This window comes from Lolium rigidum, chromosome 7, assembly GCF_022539505.1.
Source record: "Lolium rigidum isolate FL_2022 chromosome 7, APGP_CSIRO_Lrig_0.1, whole genome shotgun sequence".
NCBI classification, from domain to species: Eukaryota; Viridiplantae; Streptophyta; class Magnoliopsida; order Poales; family Poaceae; genus Lolium; species Lolium rigidum.
The window spans coordinates 138,019,777-138,032,859 of NC_061514.1; the positions used below are offsets into that span (position 1 = coordinate 138,019,777).

At 42.1% G+C, this 13,083-nt stretch overlaps 1 protein-coding gene across 1 annotated transcript; it reads right to left on the bottom strand.

The window, feature by feature from the left end:
- Positions 1 to 235: 235 nt before the first annotated feature.
- On the bottom strand, positions 236 to 9,730 carry LOC124670735 (WAT1-related protein At1g09380-like). The gene is made up of 7 exons (XM_047207210.1): positions 9,567 to 9,730; positions 4,505 to 4,567; positions 1,402 to 1,518; positions 970 to 1,225; positions 713 to 871; positions 471 to 622; positions 236 to 374 (listed from the first exon to the last, which is right to left on the bottom strand). The coding sequence occupies exons 1-7, from the start codon at positions 9,710 to 9,712 to the stop codon at positions 236 to 238; spliced, it is 1,032 nt and encodes a 343-aa protein (XP_047063166.1). The 5' UTR covers positions 9,713 to 9,730.
- Positions 9,731 to 13,083: the final 3,353 nt, after the last annotated feature.

Genomic DNA, 13,083 nt, shown 5'->3' on the forward strand with positions numbered 1-13,083 from the left:
ATTCAACCTTTTTCTTTTTGCAAATGGTGTGTTGAATTGAAACTGGTTGGTCGACTTCATTAAGTTAAAGTTGAGCTCATCTTGAGCCTTCCATCCAAGAAGCAAATTCTCTAGGGAGAAAATAAATTCAATAGTTTAAAACGATAGAAGAGATGAAATGGTGTGAATACAATATACATAGTTAACATCTTATCTCCGATTTATTTTTTTATTTAATTCCATGATTCTCCTTGTCTTATTTCATTTCACTGGTAGCAGTCATAGGAATGGATTCCCTGCCCATATCGTCATCTTTGGACACCTCAGCTTGTTCCTTCGCTTTGCCCCAAAGAACCAGGTATAGGCCACCCACAATTAGTATAGAACCAAGCACACTGCATTGGTGTGAAACATAAGAATTCAGCCTTGGAAAAAAGGAATCCGCGGAGGCATATCCATTGATATGCAATACAGGTCTAAAATGTATTCACCTCCCGAGGTACAACGCCTCGTTGAGAAGAATGGAGCTCAGAACTGCGACGAAGATGAGCATCAATGGGCTGAACACAGCGATAAAGAGGGGCCCTTTCTTTCGCAGGCACCATGATAGTAACGGGAACGCGAATCCTGATGCTACCAAGCCCTGAGTGGAACAAATAACATGCTGCATTCTTGAGGTTGTGAATGACTGAATGGAAGAACTTTCTAGACACGAGAAAAAAGTCCCACTTACCGCGTAAGCTGACGAGTAGAGTCTAATGTTTAGGCCTAGCCTCCACTGTTCCTTGTCTCTCTCCACACAAGCTGCCATTATAGTCGACTGGATTGCACCGAAGAGACACACCATTGCAGCAATCGAGTAGTGGCATGGATACACTTCACCCACTTTCGCCTGCAAGTGAAACACCGAATATTACCACATAAGCGATGTCCTATCCTGGTGGGTGCAGATCTACTGTAGAACAAGTAACACAGTGCGAGATAACTAACCTGGATGACAAGCCATGTAGCGTAGCTGAAACAACTGGTGATGCCAAGAAATGAGCCAAGAATTTGATTACCACTTGATGGTGGGTGGGTGTGGTGGGCTTTGGTGATGTGTACAAGCTTGGGACGCGGCAGCCGACGAAGCAACTTCAACTCTGGCCCCTTATAGAATGTAAGCAACATTGCACCACCCATGCCGATAAGGGTTCCCACAAATTTTGCTTGCCCAGCACGCTTCTTAAGTTTCAAAGTCTCAAGCCTGTTGTTTAATTCAGTATGGAGGCCAATATTAATTTCTTTTACAACATAAACATTATTTTCCCAATCGAATGAGATGAAAATTTCATTGAATAACAATTATACAAAAATGTACGCAATATCAGTGGATACATGCATCGATATTTGTATTCACATATGTGTGGAAAATTTTCTAACCTTGTCAATATCACAAGAATGAAGGTTGCTGCAGGTGTCAGGTTGGCGATAGCTGTAACAAAGGTTGCCGAAGTTAACTTTATGGCCAGCACGTACAGGTTCTGGTTTATAGTAAATCTGTGTACGCATAAACAGGCATACGATAAGATATATACACATATAAATCAAAAAATTCTTATTATGAACAAATAAATTATTTCACGCTCACATGTCTACGGTAATATTCATTGATCTTTCCCCAGGTAAATACCACTTCTTACCAGAAAATACGATCACTTCTTAATATACTTTTTACTAAATCACTCTTGGAAGGAAATTTTTCTTGGAACTTAGAAGTAATAGCAAGGAAATTCTGCTACAACTTACATAGAAATGACATAAAAGAATAAAAAACCACCAATATGCCTATCAAGCAACATACCCTAGAACTATGTATAAACGAAGATAGAAATTAACTTTACTAAATAAGTTTCATTAGAAGGATAAAACATAGACATGGTTAGAATCATATTCATTATAGTGACGATAACTCTAAATGTCCGAATGAGTACCGACCAAGTACATACCACGACTAAGAAGTAGTAACTGAATTTATAATGCAGGAATTAAGCATATATGTCGGCCAAAATTGAAAAATTATTGGTTTCCTACATGTGTACCTAAGTACCCTGTATATACACATTTTTGGCACACATAGCTGATATGCCAGTCAGTATTCTAAATTATATCAACTACGTCCACCAAAGCATTTGAATATCATAAGCTCTGCATCTTAGAACACTGTAAAACCATCCAATTCAGCATGTTGGATCACATTAATGCTTGCCACTATATGAAAAGATTTGATACATGACACATATGTCTTATTATTGAGGTGGATATGACCAACCATTTTTCCTCGGGTGGAAAAAGAATACCGATGTGCACCGGTATGCATTACCTTTTTCTGAAAATACGTTCAAGATTTGTCAAACGAATTTATAAATTAAGAAAAAAATTATGTAAAAAGTTGAAAATATTATTAAAATATGTGTAAATTCTTTTGGTACAAATTTTCCTTAGTGGCAAACAGTTAAGCCGGTTTTCAGTGATATTTTAGAAATACCATCTGAGGAAAAAAAAACCCTGGATATGACACACATTATCCACCAAAACGTAACTTCTACAGAAGTACTCAGTTACCCATGGCGTCGACACTTAACAGAATTAACAGAATTCGCGATGCAACATTTTTTTTCTTCTTCTAGGATTGACACAGGGCAAGGCTCATAATAGATCTGCGCTGGAGGAGATTGCTTAGTTCCTCACCCAACTTCTGTGCATCCAAAAGGCTTGGTACTTCAACAAATCATTAGAGGTGTGCATTAGCATCTTTTGAAGCCACCCGGAGTTCCTCTAAGCACACTTGGTATCGTTTCATTTGGCCCAGGTACAGGGTTTTAGTCATGGGTTTAGGATTTATGCTGGGATTCAACAAGTTCCTCGACGCCGTGAGTAAAAATTACCCAGATGGCAAAAAGGCTCGGTCGTTATATACCATATTTTTCACAGTTTCTGTTGTACCATATTTTAACAGTTGCAAAGGTGTTGGCAGCTCAACGCAGAAATGAATGATACTAAATTAATACATCTGTTTGTTTTCCTTTGTCCACTAATATGTTTGTTGAATCTTATGCTTGGTCTATTGTGCATAGCTTATTAATTCTCTCCTTGCGCAAATAAGTGCAATTCTATGTTTTGTTCAGAGTCAAACTTACTAAAATTTGACCAACTTTGTAAAAAGTAATAGCATTTATGAAACTAAATTGGTATAGCTAAATTCACCTTAAAATGTTTTTTATTGAAAAAATACTGTAGGGGACTAGAGTGATTTTATTTTAGTTTTAAGTAATAGGAACCCAAATTTGCATCCCTTAGGACTTAAACTTTGGTGGTTGGGTTGTACATCCACTTCCCTAACCAACTGAACTAGGCTCGCTACTTGAGATGTAGTTTCATTATATACCAATTTTCCATCATATATGTTGCAACTCTTTTCTATAAAGTTGTTGAAATATGAACACTTATGCATGGATGGAGGAAGTAGGTTATTTTATTAATCTAATGAAAACCAAATACTTCATGCAGAAAAATGATGTATATTAACTTCCTTTTTATTTATTTTTAACAGAAGTCAACACCTAATAACATATGTACAAAAAGGACCCTTCATAATATCCAAAATGTAAATTTAATTCATGAAAATGTAGGAAACTGCTGTTTTTCTACATAATAAATAATTGGAGGTAAAATTGTGAATTGTTATGTTTTAGTGTGGTGTGTCTAAGAAGAAGATGTCAACTATTACTACTCAGAGGCACTTATTGCTGCACCCATGTTATGTTCAAAAGTTCTTTTGTCTATCCCCAACAACTTGCATAAATCTAGCAATAAGCTAGTACTGCAAGTTTTTTTCCATATTATATGACTGCTTACTAACCCAAAATGGAAGAGAGTGATTGCATGCTGCCACTTCCAATTTGCTTACTCTGGACTAACTTTGCAGTACCTTTAAGCGTGTGCACAAGTGCAGCACAAATTGTAAATACGTAATACTGCTACATATAGTAATTTGATGAATTTCTTAAGCAAATAAATATATTCGCTTTTACATAAGGAAATATAAGCATGCATGGCAGAATATTAACTTCAACATGTCATGAACTGTGTTAGAGAAAAGAAATTAAAATAGAGTAACCATTGTTGATATATTTGTCAATTTGGCCAATCAGCATAATGTGCATTGTCGATATTCAGCACAATACTGCTTTAATAAACCTTCTTATAGAGCAATTATGAATTGAACAATGCTTGTGGTCTCAAGAACAGGCTACTTGAATTACAGAATCGCTGCAATTTAAGTATTTTCCTCTCAAAAACGTAGACGAGTAAAAGCATAGGCCCCGTTTGGTTCCCAGTTTTTAGGCCAAACGGGAGTATATTTTCACGGATCTCCAGAGGCCACGCTAAAGTTCTAGCGCTGAACAGGAGTACCCGGCGCGGGACGGAAGAAGCGATCATCCAAGCGGGGCCTTATGAGTTGATCTAATAAAAAACTACTTACCCGAACAGCCCACACAAGAACAAGTGTAGTACAACCTTCCTGGATAGTGGTGGCCTTGTGTTCCTGCAATCACATAGATAGTTTTAAATCTGCAGTTGGTATATAACAGAGCAGCAGCATTTAATGGAAGAATTTTTTCGAAAAAAGAAATATATTAATATTAGGAGATACCAAATATATTTAGGGGATATTCACTTTGGCTCATAGGAGCATTTGCTCCCGTTGTGTGAATCTACATTTCGAAGTGTCAAAAATTTCTAAAATAAAATGTTCCATGTACACAAGTTTTTTGAAAAAATAAAAAAATCTATGGCTCCTGTAAAAAAGAAAAATTTTAATGCTATAACACGACTACGTACAGGACATTTTTTGTCTTTTTGTACATGGCACATAAAATATTGTTTCTCCATGAAAACTTGTGCACTAACATAAAATATCATGATGTACACCAAAAAAATTATGTCAATTTTTTTAACAATTTTAAAATTACTTTTTTATTATTTTGTATAATGGGAGCATTTGCTCCTATGAGCCAAAACGCCACCTCCATATATATAGTCTCTACAACAACGCAATACCTAATGGTAGTACGAATGAACACAACCAAAAAGGGTAAAAGAAATAATAAATAAAAGTCCAGAAACAACGTGGTAGCCCTAGCAACAACAATACATCCACAACCAAGACAACACCTGAACTTCAGACTCTCTAAAAATGACGCCTCCAAGAAGAGAACATTGCACAAACGCCCTCGTCGCCTGATGAAAGATCTTCAGTTTTCACCCTGAAGATAGTCTCTGGTCTCAAAACAATGTCTTGAACAACCAATTAAGGTCAGACCTTGGATTTTCACCATGAAAGGTAAGACTCTAAGCTTCACCTTTGTTGTTGCCCCCACATACATACTACTACTGCGAAACCCCGGAACACCAAGCAAGTCCCTCAACAGCGCAGAGACTTAAATCTCCATTGCCAGTCCTCTAGTCCAACCATCATGATATTCTCCTTCTCTGACTTCACCATGGACCAAAGTGTCACCTACTAGCAAGAAAGAATAGACCTTCGCGCCGCTCCTTCCAAAACCAAACGGTCGAATAAAACATGGGTGCGCACGACCGAATACCTCCCGATCCAGAAAACTCCTGACAATAGATGCACTGTTAGGTGAAGCCTTTCGGAACTCAACACTTCGGCCAGATCAAGATGGATAGGCTTCAGCCAGGTCTTCATCTTCTCACAAGAGAAACCCTAGGACCACCACCATTTATTCAGGTTAGGCCCCAACACCACCGACCATCCCATGCTGACAAAGGCAACGTGGAGCCTAGGCAACGCCCTGCAACCAGTCGGCCCTCTCCATCGGCAACAACCACGATCGCGGAGAGGGCAACGAGAAGACCGACCTAGCGTTTTCACCCAATCCGGCCCGTACAAACCCACACCTCCCCCACTAGCATGGCCCGCCGATGGAGGCCACCATCACCACCACCAGGACGCCGCCCAGAACGTCGCCCCGATCGTCGTTCGCCGCGTCGCCGCTACTCTAGGCGCGTTGTTGCTCACTCCACTGCCGCTCACATCAGATAGCCACCACGCCATGGTGCCCAGCAACCGCACGCCGCCCACACGGTGGACGTTCTATCCCACACTGTTCCTCCAACGAGCAGACCACCCCCCCCCCACCCGCTGGCAACAACCAATCTTTGTCTGGTCGCTCCTTCTGGCGGAGGTGAGAGGAAGAGAGGGAGGGTGGGGGAGGGATGGCGGAGGTGCAAATTTTTAGGGTCCCCCGATCGTCACGCGGGGACGAGCACAGTTAATGGAAGATATCGATAACATTCAACTAATTAAACTAGCAAAAGTTAACTTTTCGAATCTACCGTGCAAAAATCAGGACATTTTCTGAAACATAAGGCCAAAGGCCCAGCTTTAACTTAATAAAGGCACAACGACAGACTTACAAAGTGCTAAAAGAATAGCTTACAAACATCAAGGAACAAGTAAACGTAAAAATATAGAAAAAGCACACAGCTTGGTCTTCAATGACATCACCCAACAAAATAAGTAGATCTGGGGAGAGGAAACACCGTGAAGCTCACCACCGGAAAAATCCTTTAATAGTCAAGTCCTAGCGCGTCACAGCCAACATACCATCCGCGTTCGGCTCCTAAGAAGCCCCCAATCTTATCTCCCTGGATTTAGGGCGTCGAACCGTCGGCAGGCAGTGCAACTCTCCCAAGAGCATGCATAAACACCTGGGGTAGCATGCCAAGGACCGGAACCAAGCACGAGCATCACCGCCGGCCATCGCACCGCTCACCCATAAGACTTCAGCTTCAGGACACAGATCGCCAAAGAAGACATATCAAGATAGGGGCATTCATGTTGCCATGACGAGCCACAACACTCGCCGAACACCACCACACTCCGCTTTAGAAAACTCCGCTACCTGTAGATCATGAAACACACGCAGCACGACCACCTTCCGTAGTCCCAAGGAGGTGCCTCCAAGAACTCGACACCCGGGCGCATTTGCCGCCCAATCTGGAGATTTTGGGTTTTCACCTGGGTGCAGAGGAAGGAGGGAAGGGGGATGTACCTCAACGTCGCCTCCAAGGAGGAAGACAGCATCCAAAATGTCGCCGACATCATGATCACCACCAGCAGACAAGGATCTCTCCCGGCAAGATCCCCCGACCCCGCCACCCCAACAGAGCAACTGAACCAGCGGGGACGCCAAGTTCCATGGACCTTGGGGTGGGTATGATGTGGAAGCAGGCCGGTATCTTCATCTCTGACTCGGGCGGTCGACGGGTCGACCAGTGCGACGCAAGCACCCTCCACCGCCTCCATGCCACCCGCATGACTGAGGATATGGTCTACAGTGTCGTCCTATTAGATGTCCAGGATCTTGGAGATCTTCATTATTTTCTAGGCATTGAGATATACTAGCTCGTGCTGGCATGAGTTCGTGCACACCATGTCCAACACCTCTCTCCACTAGAGAAACATTAAACTTGATAGATGGCTCTCCTCTTGGCCCTAAGGATATTACACATTACAGAAGTATTATGTGGGGATCGACTCCAGTATCTGACACTGACTCGACCTTCTCTCTTTTTCAGTTAATAAGGTCTGTTAGTATCTTCATGCTCCTACTACTGCACATTGAACTGTTGTTAAACGCATCTTGAAGTATATTCATGGCACAAGAACGGTTGGTTTTACTTTCAAGAGGTCCAGTTCCACTCTTCTTAGTGCCTATTCATATGTAGATGTAGATTGGGCAGGTGATTTAGATGACAGACGCTCTACTGGTGGATTTGCTATATTTTTTTTTGGTCCCAATCTTGTTTCTTGGAGTACCAGAAAACAACCTACTGTGTCTAGTACAAGTATAAAGGCTGAATATAAAGCCCTTGCAAATGCCAATGATGAGCTTATTTCGCTTGAAGCACTAGTTTGTGAACATGCATGGTGTTTCCCTTCTGGAGAAACCATGTTTATGGTGTGATAATCTTGGTGCCACCTTCCTATCTACCAATCTAGTTTTTCATGCCGGTATAAAACATATTGAGATAGATTTCTGTTTTGTTTGAGAACGAGTTGCTAGCAAGCAGCTTGATGTCAGGTTCACATCAAGCAAGAATCAGATTACAGATGGCTTCACAAACACTTTATGTGTAAAAAAAATTAGATGAGTTTAAGCATAATCTAAACCTCTCCTAGGTCTAGATTAAGTGGGGGTATTAGATGTGTAATATGGGTACGTATACAATATGGTGTAGTACACCAATTGTATACGTACCAAACTCTGTACATGCCATCATGGGGGCTATTCTCACCCATATAAACACGTAACCGATCCCTCGAAAGAGGCACGATCGTTCCTCCAAAGTTCAACACGACCCCGCCCCCTGCCGCCGCCGCCGGGAACCACATCACCCTCAACTCGCAGAGGCCACTGCCTCAGATGCCTAGGCCCCTACTGTGGAAAGCCCTGACCTGACCCGAGGTCGCTCCGACAGGAGCATATCGGTGTAGGAGGCATCCACCGCGCATCTGCACCAGAACCCCCCACGGGGTGTTCCTCCACCCAGCACCGGCGTCACGGCCTTTGATCGGCATGCAGTGTCTCCGGGGCGATGAGGAAGGGAGGACATAGAGGAGGGAGCAGCGACGGGGCTAGGGTTTCGCCCCTTGGTTACCTGGAGGGGGAGGACGAGGCGAAGGAGCGAACGTGTTGCGTTCGCAAAAATCAGGTAATTACGAGCAGTTTCTCCTACTAATTGAAAATTTACTACATTTTCTCGTACTATAAGATGTTATTTTAACCACAAGAGTATATTGGTTATACTAACATCTTACACAGAGCAGCGCTAGGACATGGATTTTGGGCGCAACCGTTTTAAAACGGTTGGACAAGATTTATTTAGCCGGTGCGGCTGGCAGCTTGAGCGCAGACTCACGTGTTGATCCACTGATGCGTTTTTCATTTATCCTTATATATTTAGATGGTTGATACATGTATAGATCTTGAGTGATTCGTGAACTATTGTAATAACGATGATACTATGAGTGTGGCACTTTTCCAATAACAATGTAATAAAGGCCGCATGCATTTATTTCGATGCAGAGGAGGTTTAATCCCCATTTTCAATTTTTTTGGGGTTATACTAACATCTTACATATTATCATGGGATGGAGGTAGTAATAGCTCTGAGAAAAAGGAGCATTTCTCTCTGTCTTGCGCTTCCTGCAGCATGCATGCTTGCCTTTTGATCAGATCACGGAACATGCTGTTACCTTCAAGGTCTATGGACGTTTAAATTGACCAAAACAAAGGCTGCAGGTGCATGCAAGCTAGAGAAGAATCACTAGAGCAGTAGATCTCATATACATATATCTTTCTTGATCGCTGCGTGGGAATCCAGAAATTCTTTTTCAGCCAACCAAAACTGCATTTGCGTTGCCATTTTGAATTGACAAAAAAACAGACGTGCACGCATATGCATGCATGCTAGTGACGCATCTCCAACTCTCAGGAGAAAACGTATCGTACCTCTCGACGAAGAAGGCGATGGGGCACAGGAAGACGACGGCGAACATGAAGCGGTAGGCCACCAGGACGCGGGCGTCCATGCCGTCGTTGAGCGCGAGCTTGATGAGGATGTTCAGCACGGAGAATAGCATCTGCACCACGACCATCCCCGCCGCCGGCCTCGCCGCCTCTGCCAACACCCCGCACCCTCCGCCGCCGCCTCCCTCCATCGATCGCTCACGCAATAGCCTCAAGCCAGTGACTCCCAATGAAGCGCTGGTTATAGGCTATAGGCTGAAGGCTGAAGGCTGAAGTATATATGTAGGCTGAAGGCTGAGTCGCGCCGCTACGCGATCTAGGTGGCAGGCTGCGCAGCAGGGGATGCTTTCGTTCCGGTGGGCTGTTGCTTCGGCTTTGCTGAATCCGGTATCCCTTGAGTGGGTGCGTGCTGAGTGCAGCGCATAACCTCGTTCATATCGCCGCCGAACAAGGGAATAGATGACTAGGATGATATACTTTCGTTCCCATCCGCAAAATTAAGGTGAAAACAGCGCATGTTTTCCATGTTAAAGTGCACACTAATAAAACACTGTCTTTTATAGCTTCACTCGAATATCATCTCGGCATTAATCTAGCAGATCTTTTTATTAGTCGATCACAAACAGGATCTTTAAAATTGTTCATAGAAATATCACAAACAAGCAAGCAAACAAACAATAAATTCCCATAGTTCTATATATTTAATAAACAGATCCCATACGATATATATCTCGATGACTATCCAAACAATTGCATCTGATATAGATCATTGTAACAATATTGAATGTCATAAATGATAAATTGTTACAAATGTATCTAAGTAGATCGATAGGTCATTACAAATGTATCTGTCCATTTATATTAGGACATGAATCCAAATGTGTATGTTGTCCGATTGTTTTCTTCGGAATTCTCTAGCAAGAATATTTGTGCTTATTTTGCTTTGTGCGTATATAGCCATCATGACTCAAGGGTCCATGGATGGTGGAAAATGTCACGGTTTATTTGCTCTCGCTAAAATTAACTACATGATCGACTTCAGATATTATTATTCCATACTGATAAAAACACCAAAAAAAAGGGCACAATGCCCCCCCAGCCTCTACATCAAACTGATGCACACATCCCCTTAGTGTATACTTTCAGATTCAAAAATTACAAATCATGGGTTACTCAACGTTAGATGTTGATCAAATATGAACTACAAATGACTTGCAATTTAAGTACAAGGTTGCGCATTCAGCATGATCGATCAGGATATGATTATTAATTTTGTCTATTCATATGATTATACTAGTAGATCTAATGTGTTCTGATAATACTTATAATCAATATGGTAAATCAATACAAAAAGTGTAATAGCAATTGTTTCACGGTCGAAACATTAAGTCTCACACTAGGACATAATAGTATATTAATGGCATATCCAATATCGTTAGAGTAACAACCCACGTAACCCACGTAACTAGTCATAAAATACTGGTGGTGTGACCGTTCCACGCCACCGGTAGAAGATATACCACAAGTAGAAAAACAACTACATGTGGCGCATCGATTTTCCATAGTCATGTTCACAAAAAAGAAACGCCACCTTGGAAAATCAATTTTTTGTGAATTTATTTTTGGCGAATATTTTTTTATTACCTTTGAACGAGCAAGCGACGTGTTGTGATGGAGCTCGCGATGAACCCTAACAATAGCTCGATGAGGGGGCACTGGTGGAAGCATTGCTCGTCAAACCGGGAGGAGGCGGCAACCGGGAGCAGCGAGAGGGCGGTTGAGGCAAGCAACGTCTAGCGACGGGAGAGAAGGGAGGGTCGCGCAGCTTCAGCGAGGATCAGGGAGGCCGGTGGCGCGCTGGAGCAGAGGAAGGCCACGGCGAGGCGTGTGGTTGGAGGAGGAGCAGAGGCGGCACACAGGAAGAGTTGCATGGGTCGGAGGAGGTGCGGTCGGGCAGAGCAGAGGCGGAGCATGAGTGCCAGCGCACATGGAAGAGGGGTGTTGCGAAGCTCCACGTGAGAGAGAGAGAGAGAGAGAGAGAGAGAGAGTGAGTGAGAGAGAGAGAGAGAGAGAGAGAGAGAGAGAGAGAGAGAGAGAGAGAGAGAGAGAGAGAGAGAGAGAGAGGAAGAAGGGAGGTGTTGAGAAAGGTGGATAAGGGATGTGTGAATAGGTATATGGTGAAGCTAGTGGGTAGGTTGTCGGGGATATTTAGAGTAAAATGCTCATGGCGCAACAATACTAATGGTGCGGCACAGATAAGTGAGGTACTTCCAAAAAAATTGCAGCAAAATCTAAAATGTCCAAAACCACTATTTTTCCTTTGAATTTGATGATTCTAAAAAGAACCGCAATATGGCCTGAATTTGGATGTAACACTCTTTGTACATGCTTTTTCATATTAATTGTTTTTCGATACGGTGTCGTATGAAAAATCTAGAGCCGTTTTACCGGAACATAACATTTTTTTGCAAAAAATAAGTATAAATTCATGTTGTTTCATGCAACTAGATTATGTAAAATAACTACATCTCAAAGGATTTTAAAATTTCAAGTTTTTCTTTTTTTTATTCTTTTCTTTAACTAAGAAGGCGATGGCGTTCCACGGGGGAGGGGGGCCAAAATTATATAGTCCTGGCCCCTCACTTACTCGTGGTGCACTATATACTGATGTGTCACTGGTATCAGATATACCTATGGCGCACCAGTATGGGGTATGTATGGATAAGGGGCGCAATCTCTGCTACCTAGCCCAAGAATACCCGTGGCTCATCGCTTTTCAAGGTGCGTCACGGGTAAGTTAGAAGCTCTGATGCACCGCATTATATTATACCCGTGGCGCAACACCCTTTACATGTGTCATTGATAAGTCACCTACCTATAGTTGTTTTTCTAGTAGTGCACTAGTGGTGTGTGATGCATGTAAAATGCATGCATTAATTTAGTAGTTTATTTTTTTGAAACCATTTCTACTACAGGGGAACACCTGGCAGCTTTTTATTAGTCAAGCAAAGTTCAAACTATATACAACATATTTACAACACAATAACAAAGAATCACTTAAGGGAACTAAGCCATGATGACAAATTGTCAGCAAGGGAGCTCTTCACCCTATGCTTCAGCATGGTGACATCTAGAACAAAACCTATTTTCCACCCTTTGAAGAAGGTCTCATATGTCGAAAAATCCAGTGGTTCCTTTGTTTCCAAATATTCCAGCAAACCAAGATAATCATCTCAGTAAAACAAGGGCCATTAAACCTTTTCTTTGGAAACGATGGGCTTTCTTCAATAGAATAGTCTCTCCAATCGATTTGAAGATAATTCCAAACCCTGGAGTTAAATTGGCAAGTGAAAAACAAATATTTCCAATCTTCAAGCACATGCTGGAGACATAAAACACACACTGCTACCAGCAATATTCCACTGCCTTCTGATGAGTATATCCCTAGTGTTAGTTATATCATGTAGAAGCAACCAGGCAAAAACTTTGTACTTAGACA